The sequence below is a fragment of the Cornus florida genome, unplaced genomic scaffold, assembly GCF_030987335.1.
Source record: "Cornus florida cultivar Cherokee Brave unplaced genomic scaffold, ASM3098733v1 CherokeeBrave_3.0.0_Hap2_Chr05, whole genome shotgun sequence".
In the NCBI taxonomy this organism is placed as follows: Eukaryota; Viridiplantae; Streptophyta; class Magnoliopsida; order Cornales; family Cornaceae; genus Cornus; species Cornus florida.
Window position 1 is genome coordinate 20781656 of NW_026775575.1, and position 15829 is coordinate 20797484.

Sequence of the window (15829 nt, forward strand, 5' to 3'; positions counted from 1 at the left end):
AAAACTGAAACAGCAGTGGTATCGGTAGTAGGATGTTGAACCGGTTCCTAAAAGACAATATTGAATTTTCGAATCTTAGCTTCTTGAACCGGTTTCTAACTGTGGTACCGGTGCCCACTTGACATATTCCAAATAGAACTTGGAAATTCTGTTTTTGGTAACTTTGGAAAATCTACCATGTAGGTATTTTGTCCTAAATAGGAAACTACTTCCTGAAAGTTGTTCTTTCCTTTTTGATGATCTCAGTATTCCTTCTGATGAATAACCTTCCAAATTCCGCAGTCGATGTCGATCTTGATATGGTAACTTGAATTACAACTCGACTAGGACTTGTTTTGTTACCAAAATTTGCCAATTTACAAAAATATGTCTCACAATCTCCCCCTTTGGCAATTTCGTGACAAAACTCTAAAAATAATTTAAGCAATCTACTCAAGCAGAAAAGTAAATTACAATTTGTTCAAAAAAACATGGAATTTTTTCTTCTCTGTTCTCTTCATCTCTTGGACAAAAATTTCACCTAATTTCTTGCACATGGATTAAGCAAAACTACCAATGAAAGTTTAATAAAACAAGTTAAAAACTCCCCCTAAATAAATTATCTAATTTTTCAGTATTTTCTCCCCCTTAAATTAACCATTGTTCTCCCCCTTTTTGGAACAAAATTGATAAAGCAATTAACATGTTATTAGAGCAGAGAACTAACTAATAGAGAAACAGTAAATAGTTTATTACATGTCAGCAATCGAAAAATATTATCCAAAAATAACAAGTCATAACAAGGAAAAACTGAACAAAATATGATGCATGTATGATATGAACATAGAATCAAGCATCAACTTCTCTAGTAAATGGAATAGTAGTAGTCGGTATATCCTCATCATCACTACCATCACTGTCACTACTAATACCATCCTCATCATCCTCAACATCATCATCTGTTTCATCCTCCTCCCTCTCAACCTCAACATTTAATGACGGTTCTGGAGGGGTTTGTCTGCAGACATCCTTTGATGTACTACTAGTCCTTTGCTCTCTAAGAAATCTAACCTCAGCCTTTAAATTAAAAATAGCATCAAGCATGGCCTTTTGATTCTATAAGAACAGTAAGTAGAGCAGATTCACATATTCTATCGTGAAGTTCTGTTTAGACAGAAAAATCTGAGAGATCTCTGGAAGAGATGAAGTAGTAGTTGAACCTATGCTAACTTTCCTAGCTGTAGCCTTGGCGGATTTAGGCTTATTAAAAGCCCGAAGATCCATCTCAGGCATAATTTCAATGTGATGAGCTCTGGGTGGAATCATAATCTCAAATTGCTGCTATAAACCCATGATGATCATAGGGAAAGGAGATTATTTCTTCTTGGTATCATTCTTGTAGTGTGCAACGATCAACCTATAGATAGAAGTAGCAAGATAAATCTATGCACTAATAGATAGAAGAAATAATACCTCTGTATGATCTGAAGATATAACGTCTTTCTTCCCGAAGTAACCAAGATTTGCCATTGCAAACAAATTCAATAAAGCTGCCTCGTCTGTGAGATAGCAAGAATGAATGAGATCGGGATATCTCGAAGAATTAGGAACACAAAGTATTACAAATTTTTCCCATTTAAGCCTGGAATGATCGAGTGGTAGATACTACCCTGTGTTTCTTACCCTCTTAGGATCTCCTAAGACTTTACTGATGACATCTTCATCAACCATATAATCATTGCCAAAAAACATACCTCAAAATATCTAAAATCATAAACCTTTCTAATATTTGTATAGAAGTAATGTTCCATGTCTGGGCTGTAGGTATGCTCCATCTTTGTGAAGAAAAGCCAGTTATTCTTCTCGATGTAGTTAACAAGTTTTTTACCCGGACTATCTCTTAGCTTCTTCAAAGTCACATTCCGTTCCGACTTTATCGGACCGTCTATATACATTTTATTGTACACCTTCCACGCATGGTTATTGTAGAAGTGTTCTCTAGCAAACTCTACTTTCCCAATGTCAGAAACTGAAGGATACCTAGCTAGTACCTTAGTAGAAGGTGAGCTAAAACTCATAGGAGAGGTAGGATCATCCCTGGAGAATTCGAACCCTCTTATGGTTCCCGGATGTAAATCGTCATTCTTGTTCTCTTGGAAGGCGGAGGAACCACAATACTTTTTCCTTTGGCCTTCTTGGATAATCTTGGAGCCATTTGATGTTCAAAAGATTTTGGTTTGAACCTTCGAAATTCACTCGTAATTTTCATGAACACTTGGAATGCGCTTCAACACTTGTTCTTGGATGAGGTAGTTTGATTATTCAAAATCCCCCAAATATCAACAACACAACAAACAAAAATGAGTCTTCAATCAATCAACCAAAATCTTCAATGCCAAACCCCAATGATCTTCATAAAATCTTAACCAATCCTCTAGAAATTTTCAAACCCAAACTCCACAATTTTTCTTCAAATCTCAAGCCTCAATCTTCAAATTCAATCTTCCAATCTAATGTGAAGGATGTATTTTCAATATTATGATGAGAAATATGCAACTTTGAAGCTATATGAGATGATATATATGATGTATATATGAATGGAGTAATGTAGAGAGGGCTATATAGAAAGAGAATATGAGTGTATGCATCAATGCCTAATAAAAGCAAGGAATGAAGCTTTTAAAAGCCAAATCATGCTACCATGAATTGGTAGCTAAAGTAGGAACCGGTTCCCATAAGGCAGAGAAGTCTCGTAAAACAGTGAGGACTTCTGAATCGGTACCCGAATGTTTGTGCTGGTAGCCAACTGCCAGAATGGTTGGCAAGCTTTTTAGGCACTTTTGAACCAGTAGGGAAAGCTTGAACTAGTAGGTATTGGGCACAATGCAGTTTTAGACTTGAATTTTTTCAAAAAACAATTTTCTTATCAAAATTTTTTCCAACACTCAATGTTTAAATGCCAAAAACAAAGAAAGTCAACAAACTAAAAACCAAAAAAAATCTTTTTTAATTTTCTTCAAAGTTTTTTTTCTTTAAACAAAAAAAAAATCATTGAGCATTTTAATCAACATCTTTCAAGTCCACACTTGATCCGAATTTTCAAAAATTTTCAGAGATGTCCATGAACTCAAAAACTTCGACTTAACAGAATTTTCAAATAATTTCAACTCTCAGGAAATAATCACAACACGAAATTTAACTTACAAATATTACTGAAACATTTAGAAATTAATCTAGCAAGTTTATGTGTGTGTGTGCAATCCAATCTCATCAATTTTCAACAAATCATTGTCTAAACCATATTGATCGAAAAACATAAAGATAAAATTGTCTATGAGCAATTTTTCTAAGCAAGATGGCTTTCATTCTAAAGAGCAGACAACAATTCCTCAATTCAACTTATCTCCACCTTTCTTTTTACTCAATTAGCTCCTCTTCAAAGTCTAATGGGAGCTTTCGATCACATCTCAATAGGTAGCCTTTTCCTAAACAAAGAATTCAGCATTTTTTAAAAAAATTTCTTTTCTTTTTAGGCTGAATAATTTCATTTTTTTACGAGCTCCTAATTTTTTTTCCAGACAATAACCTTTATAACTTTTGTGATCAATATACCCTAGTCAACAATTCAAAGATTTTCAATCAAATTTTTCAGAGATAGACTAGTGCACAAAAGGTTATGAACTTAAGTGATTCAAATATAAAAATCTCCTAATCAATGCAAATCAATTTTCTTAGTATAGATTACAAACCAAGAATCTATTTTTAATTAATTTATCATGTGCCACAATTTGCATTCAAAGATAGATCATAAATTCTCAAAAAGAATTTTCACACATATATCATGAAGAATATGATTAGAAACTCAAAACCCTAACTAGTGATCCAATGGCAACAAATTTTCATTTAAGCATAAACCATGTATCACTAACTATCTTAGGACTCAGTTTGAAGATGAAGTCCTTTTGGAACTTAGTTCCACAGGCTTAACAGATATATACTTGATCAGATCTTCTTTTCTGATCCACATAGTTTTCACTCTCACTTCCTTGAAATTTATTTCATAAGTTACCTCTTTCTTAGGCAAATTTTCAACTCTAGAAGTTTTAGGTTTCACCTTCTTCTTAGCATGAACATCATGAGAATGAATTTTAGAAAAAAATTTATTTTTCCTTTTAAACATGAGTGATACTTATGTCCATTCTTACAACAAAAAGTGCAATGCAACAGTTTAGGCACATAAGACATATCAAAATGCAATACATCAGGTAAACATGGTTTAGGCATACAAACATCAGCAAGTTTAACAAATATTGTTTTACCTTGTTTACTAGATGAGCCTTTTTCATATCCCAACCCAGTTTTAGCATTCACATCCTTACCCATGTTGATTATCTTATTCAAATTGTCTTGACTTGAAGTAAAACCTTTCAGTTTATATTGTGTAATTTTCAAATCAGTTTGAAGATCCTCAATTTTCATTCCAAGATATTCTTTCAAGTAGTTAGCGGTACTTAGCTTCTTTTCAAGAATGATAATCTTATCGTTACGCTCAGTGATGGCATAATTTCTTTAAAGCTTTTCTTTCTCTTTCATCAATCTGTTTTCTTAGATCTTCATTCTCCCCTTTTGCTTGGATAAGCTCTTTTGCTAACTTTTTGATAGCCTGTTTAACTTCAATGGTTTCTTCGACCATCTTCTTCAATCTTTCATCGTCCTTTTAATCCTCTTGCACCTGTTCATCATGAACTTCACTGTCTTCATTATCTAAAATATCAGAGTCAGATAAAGTAACAATATGAGGACCTTTTTCAAGAAAAGTGTGACGGCCCAAGTTTTGTAAACCCGGTGCGTCAGTGATGACCAAAAGATAACCCGATAACGGATACAAAATGCGGAAGCAAAATGTGTAAAATAACCTCTAGAGATGTATGTCATCCCTAAGGCATCAAAATGACTTCCCATGAAGTCATGGAACTCAACTAAGCCAAGCAATGAAACAAGAATGCCAAACCCGATAAGAAATGAACCATGGGTAAAATGGTCATTTCAAGATGAAATGGCTGCCACCGTGCATACCATTGGAAAGACAACAAAAAATGAATGGAGTTAGGCTTAAGAATCGCCTAATTCTGAGTCCGGACGGAAAAGATATAAAAAGGAACAAACTGGTATTCTCCGTTTAGGAGGTACCATGAACCTATCTCACTTAAACTGGAATAACTCTAACTATAATTAGAGTTTTGATATATGGTTAGTACCATTGGAAAGCTAACTTCAAGCTTTTGAATTTAGACTCAATAATGACCCAATTTGGATTTGGAATGAAAGAGTTATGACCCTCTGAAGTCGACGCAAGGTAGCTGTCCAATGAAAAGATGAAGAAAATGGTTCGAGGGAGGATCAGTCGACTGAAATGCAACCATCAGCCAGCCGAACCTCAACCTTCGGTCAGCCAAACCCCAATCATCAGTTGGCTGAAATGATGAATTTCCTAAAATGGCTACTGGAATGCTCCTCGAGCATGTGTCAACCGGCTGATGGCCTTTATCAGCCGACCGACGCCTCTGCTGCAGCAAAATAAAAGCTGTTGCAAGTGTGAAAAAATGCACGCAGTCCAACCTTGATGTAATGCATGAATTCCAAATGGTCCAAGACATATTTGAAAACATTTTCTATCCCCATTCGAGCATAAACAACATGCTAAACCAAAGAGAAACATGAAACTTACTCCCATGCATGAATTTTGCATAAAAATCTATAAATCATTCCATAAATAGTTCAAAAGTTGCAACTTAAGAGTTTTATGAACTATAAGCATGCCCGCAAATGTAAAATGATGTTTTAAAGGCGCTACAATGGCCTACGGCCTCATTTCAATCCATTTACAAAAATTAACCTTTCAAACCTCCGTCTTCACAAAATAGGCTATTAGGACAAAACTTATGTTTTAAAGGCATACATGTAAACTTGAAGTTTAATAGCCCTTGGCCTCATGTTATACACACAAAATAAGTATCACAAAGAGTAGTTAAATACACATTACATGAAGGAAGCCATCTTAGCTTCTAAAATACCATACATCCATGGTATACAAAATATAATATCCAAAAGGAAAACATGCTAAACAAGTGCATGTCAATATACAAAAGATGTTCCAAATTGCTCATAAGCCACTATGGATGATGAGCATCAGAGAACATTGTCTCCTTACCTATAAAATAACCTACACAACTAGGGTGAGTAATCAAGTTACTCGTAGGAAGAAGCATATGCGTATACACTAAAGTTTCAATGTCATTGCAAGATCAATATAGACGAATACAAGGGAACCTTCCACTTAACTTCTATGTTCAAGGTGTTATAAGGAATCATCTTAAGATAAATAATTCAATAACTATGTAATAACAATATCAATGTACTTAACAACAATTCGCAAGTAATCAAAATCATAAGTCACAATTAAACATTGGTTGTCAATTTGGAAAAGAATGCGAAATCAATTAGTGGAATACTTGGACATCAAATCTCGGATAAAGCCAAGGTCTAAACGGTTATTCTGGGCATTAACCTGCTGGGAATACCACCCTAGTACGCACTAAAAATTGGGAGAACTCATATCTCCCGCACTAGAGCCAAACTCTAGCCATGTCATTTGTTACAATGTCCCAAGAGAATCCAAAATATATGAAGTTCAAAACTTATACACAATATTAAGGCACATATACCACCTTCCATGCACAAGTATTTTTGAAACCACATAAACCATGTCTTAGGGTTCCAAGTCTAGAATGGCAATATAGGTGATAAGTATTTGTCATGATTCAATGTATAAAACAATATCACTAGCTTATCAATTTAAACCATGCCTCAACAATAAGCTTTATCTACTAATCTTTAACATTTTAGCAACAAGATTATAAAATAATCACAATAAATCCTCAACAAGAATATAGAATTATCACCACCATAATATAACCATTCAAGTCAATAGAAATTGTATATGGCATTTATAATTCTACATGAGTTCTATATTACTACCACATGTGAAAATACTATAATTTAGCATACTACTAAATCATATAATCTTTCTACACATGGTATATACATATTATACATGCTTAAATCAATAAACCCTAAGTCAAAAAGTGAGGGTTTCTTATAATATGCAAGACTATCATATTAAAAGCATGTACACAATATATATTAAACCCTAAAGGAATTAAAACACTCAAAATATAAACATACTACCACCCTTACCTCAATAGAGAATTGAATCTCTATAATCCAGAGCAACCATGCATAAAATGGATAACAAGTTTAGGGTTTATGAAGAGGAGAGTGTGAGGAAAGTTTTATCTCCTAAGGTTAATGGTCTAAGATGAGTGGAAGGAGGCCAAAATGAAGAAATAAGCTATTAACCAAGCTTTTCTCCAATGATGGCTAGGTTAGGGTTTTGAAGAACAAAGGAAATGAGAAAGATAAAGTGAAAATGGTGAGTGGAGGATCTTGTATTCCTCCATTCACTATGTGTTTTTAAACTACCTCTCTCACACACACAATACAAGACTAATTTGTGAGCCTACACTTGTCACAAATCCAAGGTTCCTTCCTAGGCTTAATCTCAAGCCTACACTTGTCAACCATCTAAGCCAACAAGTGTACCAATCCTAGGCTAACAAGTGGGTGAATCTCCACCCTCCAAATGTTACAAGATGATACATCCAAGTCTCTCCACCCTAATGCCAACAAGTGGTTTCATGAGAATGTGACACTTGTCACACTTTCCAAAAATTACAAAAAGGTCATTTTTCAAAATATCTTCCAAATTTAATTGCAAAATAGTCCCCAAGATGAAAAATAATTACTTTTCATAATTATACAAAAACCCCAAAATTAAGAATATTTCCAAATAAAGTATGCATCCATGCCCTTTACAAAAAGGTAAGCAACTAGAATGTATTTTCTATAAAAGTAAAAATACAATTATCTTGGAAATCATATATCATGGATGTATGCAAAGCCGGAGATCAATCCAAGCACAAAAAGTGAGGTTTTGCAAGGAAAAACAATAAACGGGAAAAAGACGAAATAGGAAAAAGAACGAAAAAAGAAATTTCCGAAAAACGGAAGGAAGGAAAATGATTGAGTCATTACAAAAAGTGACATAAGATAAGTCATTGCAATCATCATGGGGAGAATCACTATCATTTTTGAATTTTTAGAAATAGAAACTTTCATTGCTTTTCCTTTATTCCTATCCTTTTGATTTTTCCTAGAACTAGGACAAACATTGGATGCGTGACCTTTGCCACCACAATTCCAGTAAGTGAATTCAGTTTCTTTTTGATTTTTCTACTTTCTTTTCATTAAACCTAAATTTTGATGACTTGTCAAAATCTTGAAGATTGACCATATTGACATTCCTTCTCCTCTATTGTCTTTGCAAGATCTGATTAAATTGCCTTGGTAGAAAAGTAAAATGATCATCAGAGTTGTTATCAACAGAATTCTCAACATGTGTTGATTTTAAAGCAAGATTCTTCTCCTTTTGATTTAAATCAAAATTCTGCATCTCAAAATTTTTCAATGAACCTACAACTTCATCAACTTTAGATTTAGACAAATCCAAATGTTCAGTGATAGTTTCTACCCTAATTTGAAGTCTTTTAGGTAAAGACCTTAAGATTTCCTCATTTATTTTCTTATCACTAACCCTTTTGCCTAAGTGACACAGTTCAGAAATTATTTCAAGAAGACTAGAATAAAAATCAGAAAATGATTCATCTTCTTTCATCACGATGTTCCTAAAGTTATGAGAAAGCATCTAAATTTTGGATAACTTCACTTTTGAAGTCTCTTCATGAGTAACCTGCAAAATATCCCAAGTGTCTTTAGTAGTTTTACAATCAGAAATTCTAGCATATTCAGATGGAACAACAGAATTAATAATTGCATATAAAGCTTTTCCAATAATATCATTACGGTTAGTTTCAACAACAGTAAAAGCAAAAACATCTTTTAAAACTTTGAATTCTTCACCATTCATGGTTTTATCTTCTGTAGGTGGTGTATAGCCAGATTCAACAATAGCCCAAGTTTTACCTCTTGAATTTTGCAAATAAGCTCTTATCTTTGATTTTCAAAAATTGTAAATATTTTCTTCAAAAAAAGAACCACATTGATTAGAACCTCCTTCTTTCAACGAATAAGACATGATTAAAATTTTTTTTTGAAATCAATCAAAACTTTCCACAAGGATCAACTCAATGTCTAGAGATTGGCTTTGATACCAATTTGTGAGTCGTACGGAACTTAATATTTAGAAAGTTTTATATTTTTAGAAACAGATTTGTGTTTTCTAACTTTACTTATTTTAGCAATTAAATAATTAATCTTATGCAAGATAAAATGAAGCAAAGTAAGCAATGCCCAAACTTCCGTAATCCGAGGGAGTAAGAGATGACACCAGGATTTTTAGTGAGGAAACCCCAAGTGATTAAATACGTTAACTGTTTACACGAAAAAGACCTAATGGACTGTGCAGTCCAAAGTAAATCGATTCACTATGTTTGAAACAAAGTACACTGAACTTTAACTTTGGCTCATACCCTATCATTTTACCAAACACTAATAGCTGACAATCCTCTGGTTTTGCGACGTCCCGTCCAACAACAACTTGACCTAAGGCTTATGCTTGATTTTTGTAAAAGAGTAGCAGGTAGATTAGACAACACTCCTCGAATGTTTTGACCCTTTCAAAGTGTGATCGTTTTTACTTCAAGTCTTCAATATCTGAATTCGATGTAGAAGTAGATATGCTTTTCTCTGATCGTCGTATATGCAACTGTATGATCACGATCAGGATTTGAATAACACAACTCTAAACTCACTATGTGTTTATATGTATGTTCTAGAAAGATAACAGATAAATCTCTTAGATTTTCTGCAAATATAATCTTCCTAAGGCTTTTATGAATAATGAAGTTGTAGTGCTAAAGCCAAAAATAAACCTAGATGTATATCAGGGTTTATATAGAATTTTCAAAAACCTAATCCTTCTGAAAATAAAGGAAATTTCGTGCATAAGACTTTTGGTAACATTCTAAACCAAATAAAAAGTTTCAAACTGATCAGGATAAAGTTTTCTAAAACTGAAACAGTAGTGGTACCAATAGCAGGATGTTGAACCGGTTCCCAAAGGACAATATTGAATTTTTGAATCTTAGTTTCTTGAATCGGTTCCCAAATGTAGTACTCGGTTCCCACTTGATAGATTCCAAATAGAACTTGGAAAATTTGTTTTTGGTAACTTTAGAAAATATACCTTGTAGGTATTTTGTCCTACGTAGGAAATGACTTCCTAAAAGTTATTTTTTCCTTTTCGATGATCTCAGTATTCCTTCTGATGAACAACCTTCCAGATTCCGCAGTCATTGTCGATCTTAATATGGTAACTTGAATTATAACTCGACTAAGACTTGTTTTGTTACCAAAATTTGCCAATTTACAAAAATATATCTCACAATACGTACCAAGTGTCAAACAATTAAAAAAAGTACATGAAACACAAAATAGATACCAAGTCTCAATCAATAAAAAAGTACAAAAAAGCTATCTTGTAAAATTTATACTTGGTTGTGAACAATGTATAACACTACAAAACAATGGCAAACCCTTGCACACAAAAAAAAAAAAAAAAAAAAAAAAATACAATAAAATAAAATAAAGACACAAAATCTGTTAAGCTCCAAACTAAGAAAAATAGTAAAAAAAAATGACACACTCAAGACATTCTAATTAAATAACCTATTAAACCTCAGACTCGTTTCATCAAAAATCTAATATGCAAAGTGCCAGCTAAATTCTTTTCTTTATATATAAAACAAAATTGCATAAAACCAAGCATCCAAATCAAATATTGATAATCCATTATATTAGAGAATATAATTTAGTGAACGAGAGATTGAAAATCGACTACAAAAACAAGGGAGAGAATCAACCATACAGTACAACAAGAGTACTATAGAATTTCACAATAAAAAAATAAAAAAATAAAAGGTTTTAAATTATTATGGAGAACAGAAATTTACCTTAGACTTCTAATCACTTCTACCCTTTTCAAAACTCCGCTAAAAACTCAAATCAAAATTTTTAGAAATCTACAAGAAAGCATGAACCCAACATCATCCATGAAAATATAGTATTCAGCTCACTCTTGCAAAATAAAACACAAACATAAGAACCTTGTGAACAAAAGTTCGTGTAAGAGAACCTTAATGAGATCAAAAAAACAAAAGATAAGAAGTTTTGCATTTACAATAGAGGATTGATTACGGCCAGGCATATATTTATAGATATTGGCATGTGGAAAGTATATCTATATATAATATGTATAGAACAAATTGCAGAGCACAAATTTCTTTTTTCACACTGCAATATCGCTCTCTATTTGCAGTTTGTGCTTTGTAATTTGTTCTACACATATTATATATATATATATACATATTATATATATATATATATATTCCATGGTGTACAGTTCAGTGTGAAGAGAGAAAGAGGAGGGAGAGAGGGTGTACCATCACATAGCAAGAGAGGAGAGATGGAGAGAGTGTAATGACCCGGTCATTTGACTCACTTTCATTTTTCTAAAATTTTATGGATAAATTTTTTTTCGTTTAATTTTCTTTTTTGGATTCTGTTTCTCGTCGTTTAATGTCATCTCGAGTGTTCGGAAATGGTTTATGAGACTCTTTCGTTCGGATTAACAACTTCCTTTGAGGACCGAGTCATTTCCACATTTTTCGTTTTTCAACACTATTCCCTTTTCGTCCTTTTTCCTTGTTTCGTCCTTTGGGGAGCTAACACTATTGATTTTAGATTGAGTGTATAACGTTATTAAAGCTCTAATGAAAAAAATAAAATATTAAATATCTTGTCATTATAATCTAGACTCTTTAAATCATGCGTAGGGCCCTATTTTTAAAGATCTACAATGAACATTTAATATTATTATTTTCATGAGATAACTATTCTTGTAATATTAAGACTCTTCAAATCATGCGTGGGGCCTTATTTTTTAAGATCTAATTACAATGGTGTTAATAACGAAGGTCATGGGGTAATGTATAAAAATCCCCGCTCCCACTCAATTTTTAATCATTAATAATTAGGGTTTTCATTTTATTTATTTACATGATATAATGCATGCAAAACGTCTTGATTTTAATCCAATTAAATTTAGAAAATATTTGGACTTTAAACGATTCACTAATATTTAATTTGAGGCACACTTTAAAAATAATTTACAAAAATAATTTTTCGTTTCCCAATAAGTGCTCTCAAATTAATTAGTAATAAAATCCAATTAAGTTTCATAATTTAATTAATATAAATCAAGTCATTTAATTAAATATCATGGATCCAATGCATGAATAATAATAATAAACAATTAATTATTCCATGTATCAGTTAAATAAATAAATAACAGACAGAAGCAATTTAAATGGCCAATGAATTCAGCTTTTAACATTTATATGCTCTAAGTAATGCGCGAGGGTCTATCATTAGCCGCGTCACATGGGATTATTTCCCATCAATCCCTTTTGATCTCCCGCCAAAACCTTGCCGCCGACAACTCTCCGGTCGCCGGAAAATCGCCGAAAAATTTCAGAAATTAAATAAAAATTTCAGAAATTAAATTAGGCCTTAAAAAATTCCAGAAAAATTCCGAAAAATTTCTAAAAAATCCCAGAAAATTCCTGAAGCCTAATTTAACCCTCTTGGACCTTCTTGAAGCTTCATAGCATCCTTTGACGAAGATTACATGGCTTTAAAAATATTTACAATTTGAAATACAATGAAAAAAATTAAATTACATCATTGAACTTTCAAACGGTTAAATCAAAGCCTTAATTACATTCATCCAAAGATAAAATTACATTAATTTAACCTATAAGCTTTATCCATGGCCCAACCATACATCATCATTCATTCACAATTATTCATACATCATCATGTATCAATAAATATCAACATATTAAATCATACATCAACATACATCAATAAAAATATATATGAATATAATTTTGGATCCATGAATGATGATTTTCATAAAATCATGATCTCTAGTAATGAATCAAACCATGCTCTGATACCACTGTTGGGAAACGTGCAAGTTTTAAAAACTTGTCGAAGGATTTTGATTCATAGATCTTGATTCATCACATAGAGACAAGTTTTACGCAAAAATAAAAATATGATGTATCATTCAATTAATGGATTGAATACTTACATCAAAGGTCTGAGTAAACCTTTTAAATCTTTCCTCTAAAGTGAATGTTCTCACTTATTGTAAATCCCTTAGCAAGATGCCTTCTCCTTGGATCTCCATCTTCTTGGTAATTGTTTTGCCTTTAGTAGCAAGATGCCTTCTCCTTGGATCTCCATCTTCTTGGTAATTGTTTTGCCTTTAGGAATCACTCATAAGCCTCCATGAATGACCTTGGAAAACTAGACTTGTGGGAGCCTCCATTAGATGAGAACATAAACCTTAATTTTCTAGAGAGAGAAAATAAATTCCTTTTTCCTTCTTCTAAAAATCATCCCCAAAATATACATAGACCATGTATATTTATAGGCAACCTAAAGGTAAAGAAAAGGAAACAACGAATCCTTCTCAATCTCTAATTTACATGTCTCAAATCTAATATGATTCCAATATCAAGTTGGGTTATGAGTGAGAATCCATTGGGCCTATTATTTTATTGGCTACAATGAATTAATAATTGGCCCGGTTCATGGACCCAATTCAATTAATTCATAAATTAATTTCTACTCCACTAAAAGAAATTAATTGAACTCCAATTAAATAATAAATAACCTCTAAGTCAATATTACACTTTGACCCTTCTATGCATAATTAGTTATCGGATAAATAAAGCCATTAATCCGACTACTTAATTAATATATTTATTTTTGTACCTTTGATTATTTCTGGCTCGATCACAATAAAACATTTGTTTGACAAAAAATAATAATTTAAATAAATAAATATATAATAAATTATTTTGTCTAAAAATACACGAAGGCCTTCAAATTTACTTTGTGATCAACCATAATCAATACAAAATAAATACAAGTAGCAATGATGCAAATATTGAAAATATAACCCTCTAACTATTAATTACATAACTACCCAAAGTGTCGGTCTAAGGATCCCGAAGAATCCGCCGAACAAATAAAAGTAATTATTAATTAATAAAAGAGATTATACTTTTCTCATGCTTAAGAGTCAAATGTCATGACGGTGATAGGGAGCAATTGCATACGACGGCTCTCGCAATATATCTCAACCTAACGCGGATTCAGTTCAAGTCTTAATTAATTATGAGTCCATCCATAATTACTGACTATGAACAATTTATGATTACTATTTATATATCATGCATTGATTGTCATCACATACATATATATAAATATCTCTTGTAATTAAATTGACACTATCAATTCTATAATGAATCGAAATATAATACATTGAATTCACCAATTGTATAAAACATAAATATTTCAGGAACGTCAGGAACATATGTCATTTAATCCAAAAAGGAATTTGCTATACCAGGGCATATAAATCCCAACACTAAGAAAATATTTTTTGAAGATATTTTCATTCTAGGGCATTAGTGCAATTTTTACTTTTTGGAGGGGCCATTGTGTAATTAACAAAAGTTATTGCAAAAATACCTCGTCTGGAGCTTGAATCCTCGTATGGGATTCATTTTCACATTTCGTCGAGTCGTGTACTCTTAGAATTTCGTTCTAGTTGTTTTTCTCCAGTTTTAGAGTTTTTGACCTCGGTTGCCGCTAAACTTGTTCAGGCATATCTCTTTGCTCGGGACTCGGTTTTCGACGCCGTTTCTTCCGTTGTTCATGTTTTCTCATTTTGAATCTTTTTTGTTCACATAGTTTTACCGTTTGAGCGCATTTGCTCAAAATTCACTTTTCCGGACCTGGCGGGGCCCTTTTGGGGCACTTTTTGAGATTTTCTATAAATAGGGGACTTAAAGAGAAAAAGTCAGATTTTCTTCTCTCTCTCCTCTCTCTTGGCCGGCAGCCATGGCTGCCAAGGGGTTGCCATGCTTCTTCTTCTTTTTTCGGCCACTTCCCTCGAGTGAAACATCGTAGTGCCTTAACGTTTAATGCTTGTCTTGACGACGCGCATCTTTCACCCTTATTAGAACCCATTTCTGACCATTTCTTCAGTTCGGGTTTGGAGTCAAGTTGTGATTTTCATGGGGCTTCTTGGGAACTCTTGTTCATCGTGTTGTCCCCGATAAAACCCTTCGGTATCGTCGGATTCAGAGTACTTTTATTTCGGTGGGCCTTTGAGGTTTTCATCTCAAATTGAGGTAGGGGGTATTATAATTTATATTTTTGTTATATAGCACGATATTGATGCTTATACTACTTGTTTACATGCTTAAATATAAAATCTAGAGATTTTATTATTTAATTTTCTTGTATGAGATTTGATTTTCCCGGTTGCTCATAGCTTGGTTTAAACATGTAGCATGATATTATATTACCTCTTAATATGGTCATTGACATATATTAAGTTGAGGTTATTTGAATAAGTATTGAAGTTTTTATTTAATATTTATCTTAAGTGAAAGATTAATTCATGTGGTCTTAACTAACTTGAAATCGATGTGTGTTAGCATATTATATTAGGCCCTAGCATGCTCTTCAACATAGATTAAATTGAGAGAAATCGGAGACATTTTGAAATCTAGTAATGTTTAATTAATTTGATTAATTAATTTATTCCGAGTGTACTATTCACTCCATT

At 32.7% G+C, this 15829-nt stretch overlaps 1 protein-coding gene across 1 annotated transcript in view; it reads right to left on the reverse strand.

The window, feature by feature from the left end:
* Positions 1-828: 828 nt before the first annotated feature.
* LOC132309079 (uncharacterized) overlaps positions 829-15829 on the reverse strand; it is a 52220-nt gene continuing 37219 nt past the window's right edge. Inside the window, exons 6-8 of the mRNA XM_059807432.1 lie at positions 1734-2183; positions 1210-1317; positions 829-1095 (exon numbers count right to left, since the gene is read on the reverse strand). Of these exons, the coding sequence (XP_059663415.1) occupies positions 829-1095; positions 1210-1317; positions 1734-2183 (825 nt within the window). The remainder of the gene's footprint in view (positions 1096-1209; positions 1318-1733; positions 2184-15829) is intronic.